The 23,012-nt window shown below is 37.0% G+C and overlaps 1 protein-coding gene across 1 annotated transcript in view; it reads right to left on the bottom strand.

Moving 5' to 3' along the window:
• Positions 1–539: 539 nt before the first annotated feature.
• LOC127641218 (E3 ubiquitin-protein ligase RNF123) overlaps positions 540–23,012 on the bottom strand; it is a 161,338-nt gene continuing 138,865 nt past the window's right edge. The window contains exons 37-39 of the mRNA XM_052124042.1: positions 22,860–22,954; positions 5,288–5,373; positions 540–3,657 (exon numbers count right to left, since the gene is read on the bottom strand). Of these exons, the coding sequence (XP_051980002.1) occupies positions 3,558–3,657; positions 5,288–5,373; positions 22,860–22,954 (281 nt within the window). The 3' untranslated portion in view covers positions 540–3,557. The remainder of the gene's footprint in view (positions 3,658–5,287; positions 5,374–22,859; positions 22,955–23,012) is intronic.

The following is a 23,012-nucleotide window of genomic DNA, read 5'->3' as shown; positions in this document are numbered from 1 at the left end:
GCACTTGTTCAGTTTTGGTCATAATGCCTACATGCATTGCATAGTAGAGCCTCTAAGCTTTCACATGATACCTATTTTGTGTTGGTCAAGACTGTAGTTATTAAAAGTTTGATAGTTAAAGTTTTCTCATATCTAAAAAGAAATATGCTTTAATGGGAAAAATAATTGTATGTAAAAGGGGTGGAGCTTTAGCATTAATTATGTATATATATATATATATATATATATATATATATATATATATATATATATATATATATATATATATATATATATATATATATATAAATTCATGCAGTAGCAGGGTTGCACATAAAATGTGCGACATGGCATAATTTTACAATTTTGATACTTAAAAAAATGCTTATAGAAAAAAATTCTAACAAATGATTATTAATTCAACCAATTATCAACATTATGATATTGTTGTTATTTTAACTGGTAAAGTTGCATTTATTGCTTTCAAAAAAAGTGACACCGATGTGTACCATATTAGTGAGCAGTGTGTACTGATTAACCACACTAAACAGACATTTCAGATAAAAAATTTTAAGATAATATTACATCAATACATGTACACTCTCACAAAAATGAAAACAAAAACAAAAGTTGCCATCTTTCTGAACAAAACAAAAACATCAACAGTCCTTTAAATATAGTTGAACTAATCTAAAATTCCCTTTGACAACAAAAGCAGATGCCTGAGAATGGAAACCCTTTGTTAAAGTCTATTCGTCGACACACTCACCGCAAACACACGTCTTCATCACACACACCTAAAAGTAAAGAGCTATACATGGGGGGTCCAAAATTAAATCATGCACCCCCTGTTTGAAAACAACATTACACCACACTGTGAGAAATGGTTTAACAGTCCAAATGAGTGACGTTGTGACCCAAATATTATTTTGGTTTCGATAATTCATACTTAATATTCATTTTAAAGTGATTAGAACTGCAGTGGTTTCTGTGTCATAGTAAATTCCCTAGATGTTTGGAATAAACAGTCTGTGTGCATTATTAAGTAAGTAGCATATGATAACTTAGGAAGATTTTTTTTTTTTTTTTTTACAAAAAGCTAAATCAAGCTGTTTGTATATTGACAGGCAAAGCTGTGCTAAATCCACCTCCAATCTTGGCTCAATTTGTATCTAGCCATCTGTCCTCCTCTCTAATTATTTGTAGGTTTTAAACTGGGTCAAACCACCACACTTATTTGGTGCTGTCAATGGCTAAATATCCTTTTAAGATAACTGTGACAAGGCAATGGATTCTGAGTCGATGTTACAACATAATCCATTAGTAAAGGATTCTGGGTTATCTATCCCCATGCACACGAGAGTAAAGCACTTCAATCTAGATGTCTGTTGGTGTTTCATTACGAGTACAGCAGTCTAGGCACTAATGTAAAAGACTGAAGGAAAAGTCTGAGAATTAAAAAGGTTTTAGGTTGTTTGAGAACATCCACTATGACCACACGATTACTGACAGACCACACATACAAAAGTTCTGGTAGGGAAAAAATGTTGCGGGGAGCAGATTGTTTTATGGTCTTGACAATTAATGACAGATGTTGCAAAACAGTGGGTCAAAGTGTTTTGAAGACGTTGGCATACATTAAAGCATTTCTCTCAAGCATGAACTGTTACTACTGTCCCACAAATCAAATCACATTTGTCTAAATGTAAACCGTTTAATTTCAAAACCATATATAACTTTAAGTAGTTCCTATTCTGTATGATGCTTTATAAATCCTTAATAAAACTCTTGTATGTTACATATATTGAATGACTAGTGTATGTAACTACTTTGTGTAAATGTTTTTTTTTACCTTTGATCTTCTCATGTACAACAATCAGAACTGACTGAAGGTTCTGCTTTGTGTTACTACATACTGTCATTTCAAATATGGCTGTCAGTATTGAGTATAAAACACATTATCAAATGCATGTAGTTTTTATCTGCCTTCCTGATATTATATTAACCAGAGTTTGCAAAGAGAGATAGTAGAGAAAATAGGAAGAGGAAGAGAAGAGCGAGAAGAAAAAAGGTAAATGTAAAGGGAAGAGGAAAGGAAGGGAAGTGAAAATAGGAAAAGTAAGAGGATGGAGAAAAAGAAAAGGGTAGGAAGGGGAGAACGAAGGAGAAAATAAGAGGAAGAGAATAAGAAGAGGAAATGGGAGAAAGGAGAAAGGGAAAAAGGAATAGAAAAGAAAAGAGGAAGAAGGGGAGAGAAGAGAACAAGAAGAGAGTAATGGTGCGTTCACATACAATGTGAAGAAAACTTTCGCCTCGCATTGCTCATGTAAGTTTGACCGCTAGATTATGAATGCGTGTTTAAACTCGCGTTCGCGCGAGTAACGCGAACCCATGAGTATTCCCCCTTCTCTTCTGGAAAATGACAGGAGGAGGGGCTTCTACAACTTGGTTTATAGTAAAGTACCACCAATAGCTGGAATCAAGTAGACGTGCATATTTCCAGAACTTACCAGGTAGTCCAACTTCCTCGCTCAACTTTCCTAAAAGAGATGTCTTTTTCGTCCGGTCTCTGTACACGTATGGCGTTGTGTCATACAATTCCGGGTGCCCACACACCGCTACAACTATTCTTTCATCCATTTTTCCAGATTTCTTCTGCTACTACATCAGTACGTCAGTGACATCTGAATGTGTCAAGCGAATTTCTCGCTCGAGTTAAAATATTTAAACTCACGCAAATACGCAAATGAACGATTTTGTGTGCCGCCTGTGTGAATTCGTGTCTATTCAGATCTTTGCTTTGACTTTGTATGAAATCGTGCCACGCAAAATGCTCGCTTCGCGTTGTAGGTGAACACACCATAATGGGAAGAGGAAGGTGAAAACAAAGATAAATTGAAGAGGAAATGGTAAGAGGAAAGGAAAAGGAAGGGGGACATTTTTAAGATAAAAGAAATTAAATTGGAAAAGAAACAGGAGTAAGGGGAAAAGGGAAAAGGGAAGAGAAAATAAAGTGTATTGGAAGAGGAAAAGGAAGAAAAATGAAGGGATGAATAAATGAAGAAGGCAAGCAAAGAGAAAGTGAGATGCAAGAGGAAAAGGGGTGAGGAAGAGAATACATTGAGACAATGGACTGAGGAGAGTAGCAAGTTGTCCACCTGAGGGAGGATTTGTCATTTCCTCTTTGTTGTATCCCAGCAGTCTTCCAATCCATCACTGTCAGTACATCTTCCAGATTCAGCTCTCCTCCTACTCTGTCACAACCTCCACGAGACGGCAACTCTAAACATGATCTCTTCCATTCATCACAAAGACATCTGGGAAAGACTGTTGCCTTGCAAAGCCTTGTTCCATTTTCCAGAGGACAAAATGTTATGATATGCCAACAAAGAGGGATTAAGTTGGCAGAAAAAAACCAGGTTGAACATGGAAGTCCACATAAATGATTTTTCATTGTTTGAAGTAAATGTTTCAAGTCAGCGTATGTGTGTTTTTCGTGTGTGTCTTTGGAAAAGTGTACGTCATCTTGATTTTCAGTACCCAAAGCTTTTGAACACTGAGTGTGTGTGATGGGCATGCTAAGAGGAGGCCGGTTTGGTGTAATCATCCACTCCAGTGATAGTGGCTTTGCAGAAGAAGCAGTCCTTGTTATTCATCAAGTGTTGATTGATACAGGCCCTGAAATAAAAGACAGAGTGAGGGGAGGAGGAAAACAAGGAGAGGGATCAGTCCATCAGTGACATTTAATCATTTAAAGAGTGCTGAGTCATGTCACAGCCAGGAGTTTTTTGCTATACGCTTTGCTGGGATGATGTACCTGAATCGACCCAAAAACAGAATGTAATAAACTGCGAAGAAAATGTATGGATGTGAGAATGATGTTATCCTGAACAATTAAGTTTTGATTTATGAGATTAACCCAAATAGATAAAGGGTATAAATCAATGCCGTCCTTATTTTCGAAAGCTTAATGTAACACAGACACAGATAAAGGGGTGGACGGTACGAATAAATACTTTTATCAAGGGATCACAGAATCGTTTTATATCACGGTAACAGCATATATCACTATTTAGTCATTTTTAATTAACTATGCCTATTTTTGATAACTCGGTGAATTAAATACTTTACAAATGTAACTATTTGTATTTGGAACTTAATGAACGCAAAACAAAAGATGAAATGAATCATTAAAAATGAATGATTAGTCTAGCATTCCTACAAAAACAGCGTCACATTATGTAACCCTTGAGTTAAAAACAAAAGACTTAAAAACACTATAAAACTAATTTTATAAAATACAGAGTTTCGACGCTAAATTCTGACTGGATGAGCTCCAGTCGAAACCACCGTTCATTATATACCATCATACCACCTAGCCCTAGAGATCCCCATTGAACTATTTCATTTCTATATAAAATTTCATTTATCTTGTGTGGACTACCATCAATTGACTTGATTGATCACAGGTTAACATAGGCACCAACATTTCAACACATTACTTTTACCAATGTAAGCAATTTAAAGTACACACACTCACTGAACACTTTATAAGCAACACTATGGTCCTAATAAAGTTCCCGACCTGGTATTCTGCTGTTGTAGCCCATCCGCCTAAATGTTCGATGAGATGTGCATTCTGAGATGCTCTTCTGCTCACTACAATTGTATAGAGTTGTTACCCGAGTTACCATAGCCTTTCTGTTAGCTCGAACCAATCTGGCCTTTTTCCATCAACAAGGCATTTCTGTCCACAGAACTGCCACTCACTGGATGCTTTTTTTTTGGCACCATTTTGAGTAAACTCTACTGTTGTGCGTGAAAATCCCAGGAGATCAGCAGTTCCAGAAATACTCAAACCAGCCCATCTGGCACCAACAATCATGCTACAGTCAAAATCACTGATATCACATTGTTTGCCCATTCAGATGGTTGATATGAAGATTTTTATGTATAGCACTGCTAACACACAATTGGCTGATTAGATAATCGCATGAATATGTTGGTGTACAGGTGTTCCTAATAAAGTGCTCAGTGAGGGTATATAGCATTCCTTCTGGTTAGAGGCCATTCCACAACACCCTATTACACAAGCTGCGTATCCGGAGACCACAATGTGACCATGCAGAGACCATAACATTACCAGTGGAACCATTGCAATCCCACAAACATGATCGTACCACGCAGTATATATGTTAAGTAATGGCTATTGTAGCATTAAAATGCATGCTGTTAATCTACTAAATGGAACAATGAATAGAAGAATGGCGCTGTTGACAGGATATTGGCAACAGTTTGTTGAACTCACTTGCAGGATTTGTGGGAGCAGGGCTTGAAGATAGCCGATATGGAGTGTGCATAGCAGATAGGGCAGAGATCATCCTCACAGGTCGGCTGTGGAATGGAGGAGAAAGATTGTGATTAAATCCACATGACAATAAAATTGGGATCTGAGTACTAACAAATTACTCCTGCAAACTCTAAGCATGATGGCAATGATAGCGATATGTCCTAACTTCCTGTTTGGTAGATTTGCATTTATATATGTTGTGATACATATGAATAATTTGGTAAATCAAAAAGCTTTTATTATCTTTTGACCCATATTTTTTCTAAAAATAGAGTCAAAAAGACATTCAAAAAACTTAATTAGCTAGACAAACCAGCTAACCCTCTTGGTAAAACTTCTGCATTGAAAATTCTCCATTATTTTAAGTGTACCTGTATTAACTGAGCTTCGGGTGTGTGTTTCTCACATTTGTGTCACTGCATGTTGATTCCAGGCACATTAAAGAAGCTCCTGAAGTCTTGTTCATGTATATGTATACACATTTCATTCAGACGATTCCCTCTTAAGTCATATGTAAATGGAAAATGTTTAAAACTCAGTTTGGGCGAGTGCTTCTCTGCGGTTCGGGACGCATCAGGACAGATCACCGTTTACACTACAAATGTGATGTGGTCACATGTGTTTTTAATGTAGTTTGAAAATCACAAAAGTATTTGTACCACATTTAAACCTGTATTTAGAGCTGTTCATTTACGTTCGGATCACCCAAAATGAATCTAAATACCATACATCTAAGAGCTTGTGCTAAAGATTTCTGGAAAATGTACTATATAAGGGGAGAGGTGAGGCGCCAACTGAACTTCCCCCCTCTCCCTTTTGTACAATTTTTTTTTCATGGTGATTTTGTAAATTAGTGATAGACGATATATCGGCCAGGTCGATTAACTGGCTATTTTGAGAAATTTGAGAAATGTTGGGTAAATATTGCCTAAATAAATGTAAATTCAGAATTTTTGTGAACATCTCATTTAAACCAGGTCAATTAATATGCGATTAATTGACCATTTTGAGATGATTGGCATCAGACGATAACCAATGTCAATTGATAAAAAAATTAAATAATTTATGAATGCTGGGTAAATTTATATATTTTTAAAGGTGTTCATTTCAGCATTTTTGTGAACATCGCATTTAATTATTTAAATCTGCAAGGTAAATTAATTTGCAGATATTTGGCCATTTTGAGATTATAAGCATCAGCAAATTACAATATCAGTGTATAATAAACTATTATTTTAGATTGAATTATGAATGCTTAGTAAATACTGTCTAAAATAAGTGCTAATTAAAGCATTTTTGTGAACATCTCGTATATTTCAACCATCGGCCAGGTCAATTTGCTGATATATGGCGAATTTTGAGATTATCAGCTGATGCTGATAACCAATTTCAATTGATAATAAAAAAATAAAATAAACATAGCTATGAATGTTAGGCAAATATTGTCTAAAATAATTTTTCATTTCAGCAAATTTGTGAATATCTCATGTAATTATATCGCCCATCGGCCACCTTGCTCTCTAGATATCGGTATCAGACATTAAAATACCTCTATCAGACAACTAGTATAATTAATTACGTAAACTACATTAGAATTATAAGCCACACATAATACTCAATACTAATCTTCAAAACGTTCTCACAATTCTGTGAGCCTTCTAAAATGATTGCATGTTGAAGACGGACCGTCATTGACCCTATTACACCTTTCCAAAAATGAATCTGAGCCCTAACGTTAGTAATTTTGAAGAACAAGTTGTTGATTAATCCACATTTATGCAGTTAGCAGGGCTATCAGGTTCTTTATCCATTTTCTGTATGGTTGTTTGGGGGCCTCTTTTAATTGTCTCTGGTTCTCCCCAGTGTCCTTCCATTTTCAAAGTCAAACTTTGTTCCAGGGGGAATGATTGGGTTTCTGGTTGGTCTCTAAACTGAGATGAAGGAAATAGAAGCCCAATCTCATTCACTCCCTCCCAAGTCCGTCTCTCCTGAGCTATTACCTTCAGATCCTGTGTTTGAGTAATAGGGGAAGATATCCACTATCCTGTGGTAATTTGCTGGAGCAGACAGTGACTTTGACTGCCCTGGTTCACTCTGGTTCACAGTGGCCTGACAGGAACACTTGGTACTTTACACATTTCATTTGGATATTGACCAGAATCAGAATTCTAGCCCATTATCACAAACAAAAACAGTTATCAGTCAATGTCAAACCTGTGATTGTGAGAGTAAGGGACCATTCACACTGAACATGTTCTTGCATTAAAAAAGCTAGACAGTGTTCCCAATCATTTCAAGGCACATTTTTCCAGGACATTTAAACACCATTTTTGTGCCCAACAGGTATAATATTACAAGAGAACAAGAGAAGTCATGATGTGCATATTGTGGTTCCTGAATTAATATACATTAATTTTGAAGCATGCAGCACATGCAGATTATAAATGTAATAATTTTTTCGCAGCCTTTTGCAGTTTAATAATCACACTAGGACATTTCACAATTTTAATTGTATTATTTGTGCATTCAAAATAGGGATGTGCAAAACTACCAATTTTCATAATTGACTAGTCTGTGGGTTGTCTGAACGACTAGTATAAAACCAATAGAAGTATAATTAGACTCCGTTAGGCTCACTGTTAAGCACAACAAGCTATCATCAAGCAATACACTCTGAGAAGTGAGGTCTCTTGATGATTTTGAGAATGGTGTCTGCCATTAAAACCATCACAAATAAAAACAGAAATGTTAGTAGTCGATCCTACTAATCGAATACTCTGTTGTTGGATGACTAGTTGATTAGTGGACCATCCTGGCACATCCCTAATTAAAACATTATTTTTCATCCCAAATATGTCAAATTCCATTGGCAGTGACATTCCACTGGCAGTGACAAAACTACAAGAATTTGTGTATTTGACACCTACCCAAGTTCGTTGTTACCATGTTTTTGTACATGTAACAAAAACCATGTTAGCCACACAGTCAAACATTTTAATTATACTTAAATTATTTTCTAGGATATTTAGGTTTTCCATGACTGGAAAATAGCACTGCAAAATTCCATGTTTTCCAGGATGATTGGGAACCCTGCTAGACAACACAACAAATGGAACAGAATGCAATGGAATCTGATAAATTGTGCACAATAGGGGATGTTACACACAGAAATTGCACAAACAAAGGAAGATTAAATGATGTCTTAAGCATGTTTAACTAGAAGACAATGCATCCCACCTACATGGCTAAATAATTTATTACAACGCAATCATTTGCTCAATTTATCAACTCACTTATATTTTCTTTGCTGCTCTAGAGAAGGCGCATAGAGGAAGTACCAGTTACAACTTTGAAGGGTTAGAGGCCACCAGTGTATTTAAACATTTCTTCTGTAATAATCCTAATATTTAGATGGACCACCTTTAGCTTTGATTATGGCATGCATTCTTCATGGCATTGTTTCGACAATTTATGCAACGTCACAACATTTATTTCCATCTAGAGTTGCATTAATTTTCAGCATATCCCAAAGACTTTCAATGGGGTTAAGGTCAGGACTATGTGGTGTCCAATTAATGTGTGAAAATGATTCCTCATGCTCCCTGAACCACTCTTTCACAATTTGAGCCAGATGAATCTAGGCATTGTTGTTCTTTTCCACGATCACGTCTTCCGAAATGGTTGTTTAAGAAATGAGAAGCTACACGCTGCATAAGTTAGGGTTAAAAGAATTGTTGCCAGCTGAAACATATTAATCACATCAATAATGATCCAATCATAGGCTCTTAAGTAACTGCTTATTGAAATCCAAACGGCGACTTTTTATTTTGGGCCAGAGAGTTTTTGGTGTTATTAGTGGAACAGAAATGACACACTTCACCTTTAAAGATTTGTTTATTTTAATCACGTCAAAAAGACTGAATACTACCCACAGAGCTCTACTGCTAAATGGAATTTAGCGTTATGAGCCACATAGATGTGATGAATGAACTTATGGCTACATCCATTCAGTGCCGCAGGTCATATATCCCTCTCCAGTCAGAGCAAATGTGCTGATGTGGCACAAATTGCTGTACAGTACCGTCCAGCCCTCTCTGGATGATTACAGTAGATATGTTACTCTAAGACCCTATATGCAAAGCTTGCTGGTCTCCATGCGGGACACCATTACTTCCATCTAAATGAGACAATATAATTGGGATGTTGGGGAAGACACTGTAAAATATAATTATCTATGTACTTTTAAAGGTCGACAGAGTTCTCTCCAATGCTAAGTAAAATTGTGTCACCTTTTTGAACATCGAGAAGATTCTTTATGGATTTCTGCAGTAATTCCATTTAAATCTCCTTCTGAACAAAAAATGTTCATGGAAAATCATGGAAACAAAAAATGTCCATCACACTAGGCGACGGCAAAAATTTGCTGTGCTGTTTCAATAAATGTATCGCCGGTGTGGAAACAAGCATGCATTAGCAAAATTTACATTTCACATCTCAGCATCTGCAATATGTTCAGGCCGCCACTAATGGTCTGACTGCAGGGGATGCCACTGCGAGGAGAGTGCAGGCATGCATGTCACCTAAGAGGTCTGACAACTGACCTTTCTTGTGATGGGGTCTTTTCGACATAAAGGGGTGATATTTAACCGAGAGCTGCACAGGGGTGCTTCCAGACCAGTTGAATTGGAGGGGGCCAGTTGTACTTTTAGGGGGCAATTACCTTTTAGCTTAAATGTCATATGCACAAGTGTAAAACACATATGAACCCCAGAAAACATAAATGTACTCTTCACACAAACAGCAATTCAAACTATAAGAGGGGCAGAGTGCCAGTCTGTGGTAATTTATGGGTTTGTTTACACATCATATTTTGCAGATATGGCATCTTAAAGATTTAAGGCTGTAATAAAGGAGATGAATGCTAAAATTGAAGACATTTTAGCATTCTGCTGAATTATTTATATCCAAGCAGATTGTTGTTTGTACCTTTCGTAATACCGGTGAGATGAAGAAAATGGATTAACCGAGACGTTGTCCTAGTTATTGCATTGGCGCCAAACAAAACATCTTTTCGGGTTAGACATGCCACTGCTTTTCAGTCAACACAACCATAAAAATAGCTTGAACAGTCAGTTGTCAACACAGATACGCTTTCAGATTCTTTGCACAGAAAGTAGGTCAAGCATTGTAAGACAAGAAGTATTAGATGCATTTCGAAATCCAGCAAAAATATAAAAGCTAGGGTACACTTACAATAACCTGCCCTAGAGAAAAATGGTTTCCTTGTGGAAATAATATGGTAAAACAGTAAGGAACAAACGTCTGACCAATCTCAGTATGCTTACTCATTGTCATACGTAACAGCCAGACTGCCAACTCATTAAAAAGTAATACATTTTGTTTTCTGGTTTTCTTGAATTGCTACCACGATGATAGGGTTTAATGTGTGGTTTCCAGGGTGTTCCTAGTTGGGATGTTTTCATCCATTTTATGGTTCGCCAGCTAAAAATCTAAATTTGATGACATGGAAAAGGATTCTCCTCAATCATCTGAAGAATCGATCTATAAAAGCTTTTACACACAAATTTGTTCTGCTCATGTTTCATTAATAAGGCCTATTAGCTATTATAAGTGCTGTCTTGGCGGTTCTTGGCTTTTTATTTTATTCTGCTTTCACAATGTCAAGAAGAATCCAGACACCACAGTCTTGAGATCTGGTCAGTGATTTTTTCCACTGGACTACACTTGAAACTTCTCATTTGTCATTTCCCTCCCCAAATTCTCACTCACGTCCCTTCCAAAATAATGGAAAGGATTTGAACTATCCAACAATGTTTTAAAATTTGGTAAAAAGGATAACGCAACCCAACACAAATATGTAAGCGTGTGTAAGTGCAATCAGCTCTCCATCTGATCACACTGGAGACACATTAGAATGCAAGGTGTAAATGCATATCAAATAATTAATAAAGCTCTGACATTAAGATGAAGAAATAATGACAGAATAATACTTTTTGGATGAACTATTCCTTTAATGCCAGGTGTAAAAGGGGCCACTGAGTGAAATTTGGATCCGATCCCCTAGGTGATCTCCTCAAAAAGCCACATGATTTGAAATATCATGACCGTATTCAGTTTTGAGTCACAGACTGAATAAATATATAACACTTCTCTGGACTTTTGGGTCACTTAGAAGCCAAGAAATGTCAATTTCAACTTCCTTTCAAGCTGCTTAGAGAATGAGGGAGAGGGGAGGCAGTACTTTAGCTGTGGGAGTGAAAATTATAGCTTTCGTCTAAGCTAAAGTGCCCTGAAAACAGGCAGATAATTACACTGGCACTTTCCAGAGGAGAAGTAGCCCAATGTGCTGTCAAAAAAACGTAATCCGAACCCTTATTTTTCCCAAGAAAATGACTGTTTCTTGCTAAAGTACCTTGTCCATGCAGGTATGTATTATATTGACAGTAAATTGCAGCAACAGAGATCTGCCAAAAGTGTGTTAAAGTTGATTTCCTAGTGCCTAACTAGAAACCAGCAGGAATGACTTTAAAAACTATAATATTGCTCTCAAACTCTGGTGTAACATTTGCTTTTTTTAAGCCTGTTTCTCCATAAAATCTGGAATCTGGGACACAACCCCGGGAGTAAATAAGACTTGTAACTTCAAAGCACTAGAAATTTGAAAACTGGTTAGCACGGTCAAATCAGAAGAGATACCAAGTATAAATGTATTTCAATGACTATTTGGAATAATAAAAAATACTAATATAATATAACTAACTACTATACTAATAATAGTATATGTATGTGTGTATATGAGTGGCGCTTGCATGTGTAAAAGTAGCCACTACAATGCTAAGGTGTAGTAGGGGGTTGCCAGGGCATATCTATGTGGTTGCTAAGGTGTTCTAAGTGATTTTCACATTGCTATGCAGTTGCTAGATGCAGATGGGAGACCTTGCTAGAATTGTATTTAATTAGCAGCCCAAAACATACACAGTGTGACCAGTGTAGTCTGATTCCTAAACAAATGAACCTTTTAAGACGGTTCTTTTGAATCTACAGCATGAATCATATAACAAGACTAGTGTAGTCTGATTCCTAAACATATTTGTCTTTTGAGATAATTTGAGTTGAGTAGATTCTTCCTAAAATTACTAAAGAAAATCGTTAATGGAACCATTAAGGAACCGGAATTGTTAAAATTCCTAACAACTTCCCATCCCTACTCCAGAAGGCATCTAACTGACCCATAGATACGTCAATACGCATTCTTGCCATATCAAATGTAAAAATGTACCCACATTTTTGTCAAATCCTAACAGTGGGACAGATCTACCACCAGATATATTTGAGAGGGGCGTTCTATATTTTTTATAAGAGAAAAACAAACATAAACAAGGAACAAATGGAGAGAAGATGTTAATGACTATCGATAAGTGTCGATGAGAGGTTTGTTCACTTGGGCAGAGGCAAGAGCTGCTTATGGCTGGAAAAATTACTGGTAATCAGACACCACTTAAAAAAAAAAAAAGATGTGTGAAGGCCCAATTGCACGCACACACACACACACACACACACACAAACAGATCAGATCATTACTGCACAAAAGACCGATGGCAGGCTTTGTTACCCAGGACGTCAGAGGCAAGGTGCACTTGGCAGAATTGTGTAAACAATGTCAGCGAGTGGAAACAAATACAGACTTGCAAGTACACAATGAGGTAATGATATGTTTAGCTCCTGTTCTGGTAAAGATGTGCTTAATGGGACATCACAAAACCTTTGACTCCAAAATCACAATAAACCAATAAGCAATTATAAGTTGCATTGTCATTATGATATTCTTATTACCGCAATGCAAAAAAGTCAATAATTATGATATTGTCATTAATGTAATGGGAAAAAAGGTGGTCATTATGATATTCTCATTACAGCAATGCAAAAAAGTAAATCATTATAATATTCTCATTACCGCAATGGGAAAAAAGTCAGTCATTATGATATTTTCATTAATGTAATGGGAAAAAAGGTGGTCATTACTATATTCTCATTACCGCAATGGTAAAAAAGTAAATCATTATGATACTGTATTCTCATTACCACAATGTGAAAAAAGTTGGTCATTATGATATGCTCATTAACGCAAAAGTCAATCATTATGATATTCTCATTACAGCCATGCAAAAAAGTTGATCATTATGATATTCTCATTGCTACAATGTTAAAAAAGTTGGTCATTATGATATTCTCATTACCGCAATGGGAAAATAATTGGTCAGTACAATATTCTAATTACCGCAATGTGAAAAAAGATGATAATTATGATTTCTCATTACCGTAATATGAAAAAAGTCAATTATGATATTCTAATTACAGCAATACGAAAAAAGTTGATTAATATGATATTGTCATTACCACAATGTGAAAAAAAATTCTATAATATTTAAATTGTAAAGTATTTCTACATCATAGCAGTATTCCCTTGGTACTGCCTTTCATTTTTGCTGATTTTAAATTAATAAAATCATTGTACAACAGCATTTTAATAAAGTAAAAAAAAAGTATGTTATGGTAATAGGAATCATTTTGAAACACAATGGGAATAGTAAAAGTAAAACACTTGGTCCCATTACGGTATTGAGAATCGTAAGGTAAAATGTGCTAAAATGCTAAAGTGTTCTGAAAATAATGTCACAATGCAAAAAATATTAATGCTCATAAATGTAGGCTTCATTGTCTTATACAAAATATAATAACATTTTATTTTTTATTATTAAATTTTTTTTATACTGATTTGGGGTAAATCTGACTAGGACATTTTCTTTACAGGTTTAGAGAAAATCACATTATAATACATTTATAAAGTAAGTTTAATAGTTTAAGTGTCTTTGTTTCCTTCACCCACACAACACAATCAACCAGTCTAATTACAAATGGAAATAACTAAAGGTCACTAAAAGTCAAGAGCTTAACTTATCTAATGATTGTCTAAATTAACTAGGGTTGATCTATAGAGACAATATATGAGTAAGTATTATATTACAGCAGGAATGAACAGCAATAACAAATACAGGATAACACCATACACAGATAGGACAATAACAATATGTATTAGCTACATCATTTAAAGCCTTAAGGAAAACAACAATCTATCACCAATCTATGTTTATTAAAATTCTGGAAATAATGTTGCCAATAGAGATGAATTAAGGTAACAACAGAAAACGTCCTTTGTTTTGACACAACTGTGACAGAATAAATGTATAACATTATCCTGTTCTATTCTACTCTCTGTTCTATAAGTGTTAAGCAGACGATAGCAGATGATATGATGACTGCACTTTTTGGAACTTATGTTGTCAGCTCATTTTGATTGGGAGCAAATGTAACTTGACATATTCAATTAAGTGGAATGATGACTTTCATTTGCAGTGATGTCATGGAACGTTTACGCTTCAGATTTAATTTACACAAACAACACCTTAATAACTGGGTGCCCAGATTATGCATTTCAAGTGTGACTATTTGTTTTCAATGTATTTTTCTGTAGTTATACTAATTTTAAAAATCTAATTTACCACTATTCTATTCATTGATTGTAAGTAGTCTATTAGTAGACTTAATATTTATGGATACATGGATCATTACTTTTGGGCAAAAGTAGTGGAATTAATAAATTAAACTTTTCAGTGGTCTTTTGTATGAAATAATAAATCATACTGAAATCCAAAATAACCTCAACACCTAAAAATATATAAATGAACTAAATGTGAACAAATTCTTGGTTTTACTAAAACTGCTGTATGATTGCTTCTGTTGGTCCAGCACATTTTGGCACAATTCAGACATTTTAGCATCTTCCGGAATGTAATGACAGAAATACAGATAATAATTAGAACAATAATTCTCGTCAGAAGAGAAGGTTAAGGAAATGTTCTGCGATATCATGAAAATGCTGCAGCTTTGACCGGAAATTTTGTTTCAAGATACATTGCATACTGTTCCAGGAATATCCAATAACAGGAGACAGTTTGAGAAGTAAATCGACGGAGGTAAAAATTTGAAAAAAAACAATTGTTTACAGACATATTGCTTCACATTTAATTGACTATATCACAATTCCAGTGGGTCAGAAGTTTACATAGCACCAAGTTATCTGTGTCTGATGTCAAGCCTTTAGACAATTAGACAATCAGCTTCTGATAGGACGTGTACTGAACTGGAGGTGTACCTGTGGATGTATTTTAAGGTCTACCTTCAATCTCAGTGCCACTTTGCTCGACATAACAGGAAAATCAAAAGAAACCTCAGAAAATAAATTGTGGACTTCCACAAGTCTGGTTCATCCTTGGGAGCAATTTCCAAACACCTGAATGTACCACGTTCATCTGTAAATACAATAGTATGCAAGTATAAACACCATGAGACCACATTGCCATCATACCGCTCAGGAAGGAGATGCATTCTGTCTCCTAGAGATGAACGTAGTTTGGTATGAAAAGTGCAAATCAATCCTAGAACCACAGCAAAGGACCTTGTGAAGATGCTGGAGGAAACAGGTAGACAAGTATCTATATCCACAGTAAAACAAGTCCAATATCAGCATAACCTGGAAGGCTGTTCAGCAAGGAAGCCAATGCTCCAAAATTGCCATAAAAAGCCAGACTACAGCTTGAAAGTGCACAAACTTCTGACCCACTGGGAATGAGAGGTAAGAACTAAAAGCTTAAAGGGGTCATATAATGGTACATGCACTTTTTCAAGTTGATTGTACTGAAATGTGTGTTGGCTGTGCCTGTACACAACCATCCTATTATGATAAAAATCCATCCAGTGTTTTTGTTTTAATCTCCTTATATATTTTCCCCTGCCTCAAATCGAGCCGTTCGACCATGTGACATCACACGGTCGGACGCCCCTCCCAGGATGGTTGATTGACAGCAGTGTTTCAACACAGACCCGCCCTCGCTCGTGAGCGAGCTGTCAATCATAGTCCGTTATCATTGTTGATACACTGGAGCAGAATGGCGCCTAAGCGATTGTGGTGTTCTGTTCTTCGGTGTAATAACGAACACAGCAGTCATTTTGATGTTCCTAAATCTGAACCGCTGAAGACGCAGTGGCTGAGTTTTGTTTACGATGGGAATATTCCCCACGAGCAACGTCAATGCGTTCATGTTTGCGCGAATCATTTTTCACCAGACTGCTTTATAAACGAGGGTCAGTATAAAGCTGGTTTTGCTAAGAAGCTGCTGCTGAAAAAGATTCGGTACCAACTATTTATATTCCCTCTGCACCTCCAGAAGAAGTAAGTGTAACATTTTATTAACCTTTATATTAATCTTTGCAAATCGCTTGCACGCTTCACAATGAATGTGGCTAATGTTTACACTCAGGGTACATTACGGCATGTTTTCCATAACGTTACGACGTTCTCAATATAATTCATAATCCCACATTTATAATGAACAATGCGTTATGGTTATTGTGTTATTAAAAACTGTGTACGCAGGTGTTACAGATAACATGGTAACACTAAGTTACACCTGGTTTACGTGTATGTTACTGATTAAGAAGTAATGTCAAAAAAACAGTTATAACTGCATGAAGATGAATGGTAACACAATACTGGCAAAATACTGTTTACATCTTGCAAATGCATATGATTCAAGACTATTAATACTCTAATTGATGTTATCTGATCACTTATTTTTGCTTTCGTATAGGCAAGCACATCTGAAGAATTGGACATGGTGCAACATGTTGTCAAGGCAACACTCCACGTGCGTTGTGTCAAAAACGCCCCCAGAACGGAGGGGCGGGGTGACCAAAGCTCATTATCATTTAAAGTCATATGCACTGAAACGGCGTGCTGAAAACAGAGCTGTTTTTGAGCAGGTAAAATTTGTGTTTTCTTAAAATACTAATGAGAATTTTTAATAAAAGTATATTACAAAGTTTTCATTTAGACCCTAAAGATTCATATTAACCTGTACAAAAATGGCATTATATGACCCCTTTAAATAAATGATTCTCTCTACTATTATTCTGAAATTTCACATTCTTAAAATAGTGATTCTAACTGACCTAAGACAGGGAATGTTTTCTACGATTAAATGATTAAAAGGAAAAACTGAGTTAAAATGTATTTGGCAAAATAAATTTTTCACTCTTTGTTATATTGCAGCCATTTGCTAAAATCATTTAAGTTAATTTTTTTCCTCATTATTGTACACACAGCACCCCATATTGACATTTTTGCACATTTATTAAAAAAGAAAAACTGAAATATCACATGGTCCTAAGTATTCAGACCCTTTGTTCAGTATTTAGTAGAAGCACCCTTTTGATCTAATACAGCCATGAGTCTTTTTGGGAAAGATGCAACAAGTTTTTCACATCTGGATTTGGGTATCCTCTGCCATTCCTCCTTGCAGATCCTCTCCAGTTCTGTCAGGTTGGATGGTAAACGTTGGTGGACAGCCATTTTCAGGTCTCTCTAGAGATGCTCAATTGGGTTTAAGTCAGGGCTCTGGCTGGGCCATTCAAGAACAGTCACGGAGTTGTTGTGAAGCCACTCCTTCGTTATTTTAGCGGTGTGCTTAGGGTCATTGTCTTGTTGGAAGGTGAACCTTCGGCCCAGTCTGAGGTCCAGAGCACTCTGGAGAAGGTTTTCGTCCAGGATATCCCTGTACTTTGCCGCATTCATCTTTGCCTCGATTGCAACCAGTCGTCCTGTCCCTGCAGCTGAAAAACACCCCCACAGCATGACGCTGCCACCACCATGCTTCACTGTTGAGACTGTATTGGACAGGTGATGAGCAGTGCCTGGTTTTCTCCACACATACCGCTTAGAATTAAGGCCAAAAAGTTCTAACTTGGTCTCATCAGACCAGAGAATCTTATTTATCACCATCTTGGAGTACTTCAGGTGTTTTTTAGCAAACTCCATGCGGGCTTTCATGTGTCTTGCACTGAGGAGAGGCTTCCGTCGGGCCATGCTGCCATAAATCCCCGACTGGTAGATGGCTGCAGTGATGGTTGACTTACTACAACTTTCTCCTATCTCCCGAAATGTCTTCCATTTAAGGATTATAGAGGCCACTGTGCTCTTATGAACCATAAGGGCAGCAGAAATTCTTTTGTAAGCATGGCCAGATCTGTGCCTTGCCACAATTCTGTCTCTGAGCTCTTCAGGCAGTTCCTTTGACCTCATGATTCTCATTTGCTCTGACATGCACTGTGAGCTGTAAGGTCTTATATAGACAGGTGTGTGGCTTTCCTAATCAAGTCCAATCAGTATAATCAAACACAGCTGGACTCAAGGTGTAGAACCATCTCAAGGATGATCAGAAGAAATGGACAGCACCTGAGTTAAATATATGAGTGTCACAGCAAAGGGTCTGAATACTTAGGACCATGTGATATTTCAGTTTTTCTTTTTTAATAAATGTGCAAAAATGTCAACAATTCTGTGTTTTTCTGTCAATATGGGGTGCTGTGTGTACAATAATGAGGGAAAAAATGAACTTAAATGATTTTAGCAAATGGCTGCAATATAACAGAGTGAAAAATTTAAGGGGGTCTGAATACATTCCGTGCCCACTGTGTATGTGTATATATATATATATATATATATATATTAGTGATTGAAAAAAGTATTTGATCCCCTGCTGAAAACAAACAAATGATCTGTCTATAATTTTAATGGTAGGTTAATTTGAACAGTGATGGACAGAATAAAAAAATAAAACAAAATCCAAAAAAAATTATAAATTGAATTTCATTTTAATGAGGGAAATAAGTATTCGACCCCTCTGCAAAACATGACTTAGTACTTGTTGGCAATCACAGAGGTCAGACGTTTCTTGTAGTTGGCCACCAGGTTTGCACACATCTCAGGAGGGATTTTGTCCCACTCCTCTTTGCAGATCTTCTTCAAGTCATTAAGGTTCGAGGCTGATGTTTGGCAACTCAAACCTTCAGCTCCCTCCACAGATTTTCATTGGGATTAAGGTCTGGAGACTGGCTAGGCCACTCCAGGACCTTAATGTGCTTCTTCTTGAGCCACTCCTTTGTTGCCTTGGCCGTGTGTTTTGGGTCATTGTCATGCTGGAATACCCATTCACGACCCATTTTCAATGCCCTGGCTGAGGGAAGGAGGTTCTCACCCAAGATTTGACGGCACATGGCCCCGTCCATCGTCCCTTTGATGCGGTGAAGTTGTCCTGTCCCCTTAGCAGGAAAACACCTCCAAAGCATAATGTTTCCACCTCCATGTTTGACGGTGGGGATGGTGTTCTTGGAGTCATAGGCAGCATTTCTCATCCTCCAAACACGGCGAGTTGAGTTGATGCCAAAGAGCTCGATTTTGGTCTCAACTGACCACAACACTTTCAACCAGTTCTCCTCTGAATCATTCAGATGTTCATTGGCAAACTTCAGACAGGCCTGTACATGTGCTTTCTTGAGCAGGGGGACCTTGCGGCCGCTGCAGGATTTTAGTCCTTCACGGCGTAGTGTTACCAATTGTTTTCTTGGTGACTATGGTCCCATCTGCCTTGGGATCATTGACAAGATCCTCCCGTGTACTTCTGGGCTGATTCCTCACCATTCTCATGATCATTACAACTCCACATCGTGAGAACTTCCATGGAGCCCCAGACCGAGGTAGATTGACAGTTCTTTTGTGTTTCTTCTATTTGCGAAAAATCGCACCAACTGTTGTCACCTTCTCAAGCTGCTTGGTGATGGTCTTGTAGCCCATTCCAGCCTTGTGTAGATCTACAATCTTGTCCCTGACATCCTTGGACAGCTCTTTGGTCTTGGCCATGGTGGAGAGTTTGGAATCTGATTGAATGATTGCTTCTGTGAACAGGTGTCTATTATACAGGTAACAATCTGAGATTAGGAGCACTCCCTTTAAGAGTGTGCTCCTAATCTCAGCTCGTTACCCGTCTAAAGGACACCTGGGAGCCAGAAATCTCTGATTGAGAGGGGGTCGAATACTTATTTCCCTCATTAAAATGCAATTAAATTTATAACATTTTTGACATGCGTTTTTCTGGATTTTTTTGTTGTTATTCTGTCTCTCACTATTCAAATTAACCTACCATTAAAATTATAGACTGATAATTTTTTGATAATCAGCAGGGGATCAAATACTTTTTTCTCTCACTATATATATATATATATACATACACACATACACACACACACACACACACACACACACACACACACACACACACACACACACAAGTTTGGAATAATGTGCCGATTTTGCTCTTATGGAAAGAAATGTTACTTTTTTTCACCAAAGTGGCATTCAACTGATAACAATGTATAGTCAGGACATTAATAACTTGAAAAATTACTACTACAATTTGAAAAAATTAAACTACATCAAAGAGTTCTCATCAAAAAATCCTCCACGTGCAGCAATGACAGCTTTGCAGATCCTTGGCATTCTAGCTGTAAGCTTGTCCAGATACTCAGGTGACATTTCACCCCACACTTCCTGTAGCACTTGCCATAGATGTGGCCGACTTGTCGGGCACTTCTCACGCACCTTATAGTCTAGCTGATCCCATAAGGTCCATAACACTCCTTTCCAATTATCTGTTGTCAATGTCTGTGTTTCTTTGCCCACTCTAACCTTTTCTTTTTGTTTGTCTGTTTCAAAATTAGCTTTTTCTTTGCAATTCTTTCCATAAGGCTGCACCCCTGAGTCTTCTCTTTACTGTTGTACATGAAACTGGTGTTTAGCAGGTAGAATTCAATGAAGCTGTCAGCTGAGGACATGTGAGGCGTCTATTTCTCAAACTAGAGACTCTGATGTACTTATCAACTTGTTTAGTTGAACATCTGGCCTTCCACATCTCTTTCTGTCCTTGTTAGAGCCAGTTGTCCTTTGTCTTTTAAGACTGTGCACACCGTTGAATGAAATCTTTTTTGGCAGTTTCAAGCATTGTATAGCCTTCATTCCTCAAAACAATGATTGACAGATGAGTTTCTAGAGAAAGCAGTTTCTTTTTTGTCACTTTTGACCTAATATTGACCCTTAAGACATGTCAGTCTATTTCATACTGTGGCAACTCAAAAACAAACACAAAAGACAATGATAAGCTTAATTTAATGAACCAAATAGCTTTCAACTGTGTTTGATATAATGGATATAAAGTGAATTCCTAGTACCAAATGTTTAATTTAGCATGATAACTCTAGGATAAGGAGTTGGAGTAACTGCTGCTGGAAATGGGGCCTGTCTAGATTTGATCAAAAATTACTTTTTTTAAAATAGTGATGGTGCTGGTTTTTACATCAGTAATGTCCTGACTATATTGTGATCAGTTGAACGCCACTTTGGAGAATTAAAGTAACAATTTCCTTCCGAAACAGCAAAATCTGTATTTCATTCCAAACTTTGGCCACCAGTGTGTGTGTACATTTTATATATATATATATATATAGTTATTACAGAAAACAAATATTTATTCATGCGATGCACCAGATTGGACAACTCAATTTAAAACGGTGGCGAATTATCTGTTCAAAATCAAATTCACGCCTCTCTGTATAGGTATGTCTGGTGGTTCACTGAGGGGAGATGGGACTGGCCGATCATATTTCTCTCTGCATTGGGAGGATGCTTTTGAGAAGACCTTGTTTTCTGCTATCTAATGCTGCAGTGGAAAGACCTGAATGGGGCAGCTATTGCATTAACACTACAGTACAGAAACCTAAGGGAATGTTGTAATTCCACTTCAGAAATCACTAACAGGCTTTTATTGCCACCCACCATAATGCTGTCTAAAAGCTACTCACATAAATATTGTGTTTAAGGACCTTTCAGTTATGAAACTCTACATGGTGCAAGTTGACAGGTTCTTTGAACTTGTAATCCGTTTGCTAATCGACTTGCAGGGTGCAAGGTGATAGGTCCTTTGGCATGTAAGCTGTTAGCCAATCAAATGTGTACTCCCTCTTTGTCCAGCATTTAAATTGCATCAGTATTTGCAGGTAAGCCAGTTTCAATGCAACACACTAAACGTTTTCTCTCTAAAACCCTCCTCCTCCCCAGCACCCATTGTCTAGGTCTGGGGAGGTGGTGGTGTAGTGGTCTAAAGCACATAACTAGTAATCTAGTAATCAGAAGGTTGCTGGTTCGATCCCCACAGCCATCACCATTGTGTCCTTGAGCAAGGCACTTAACTCCAGGTTGCTCCGGGGGGATTGTCCCTGTAATAAGGGCTCTGTAAGTCGCTTTGGATAAAAGCGTCGACCAAATGCATAAATGTAAATGTCGACCAAATGCTTCCAGGGGATTTTTTGTATGTTTAATTGTGCGATTTTGGAACTACTTTTATTGAAACGTGCATAACTAAATATTATTGACTTATTTTTAAATCTGTTGTATAAAAGCAATATTGGTCTAAATATCAACACTCTTGCTCGTGTGATATTGCTTAAATATATAGTGAAGGTAGAAGGGTGTGAGGAATGGCTGGTGGATAGGTGTACTCACTGCTGTGCTGGCCGCTGCCTGTTTGGAATCCTCTGTCAGAAATATCAGCATCTTTTCTACCTTCTGTTCTTCTTCTGCGCTGATGTAGTCTGTATCTACATGAAACACAAAAAAATATCAGACTTTTCACACAGAAATTATAGAATGACTGTA

The sequence above is a fragment of the Xyrauchen texanus genome, chromosome 50 (genome assembly GCF_025860055.1).
Source record: "Xyrauchen texanus isolate HMW12.3.18 chromosome 50, RBS_HiC_50CHRs, whole genome shotgun sequence".
Lineage (NCBI taxonomy): Eukaryota > Metazoa > Chordata > Actinopteri > Cypriniformes > Catostomidae > Xyrauchen > Xyrauchen texanus.
Note: the sequence above shows the minus strand (reverse complement) of the source record. Positions and strands in the feature narration are given on the sequence as shown.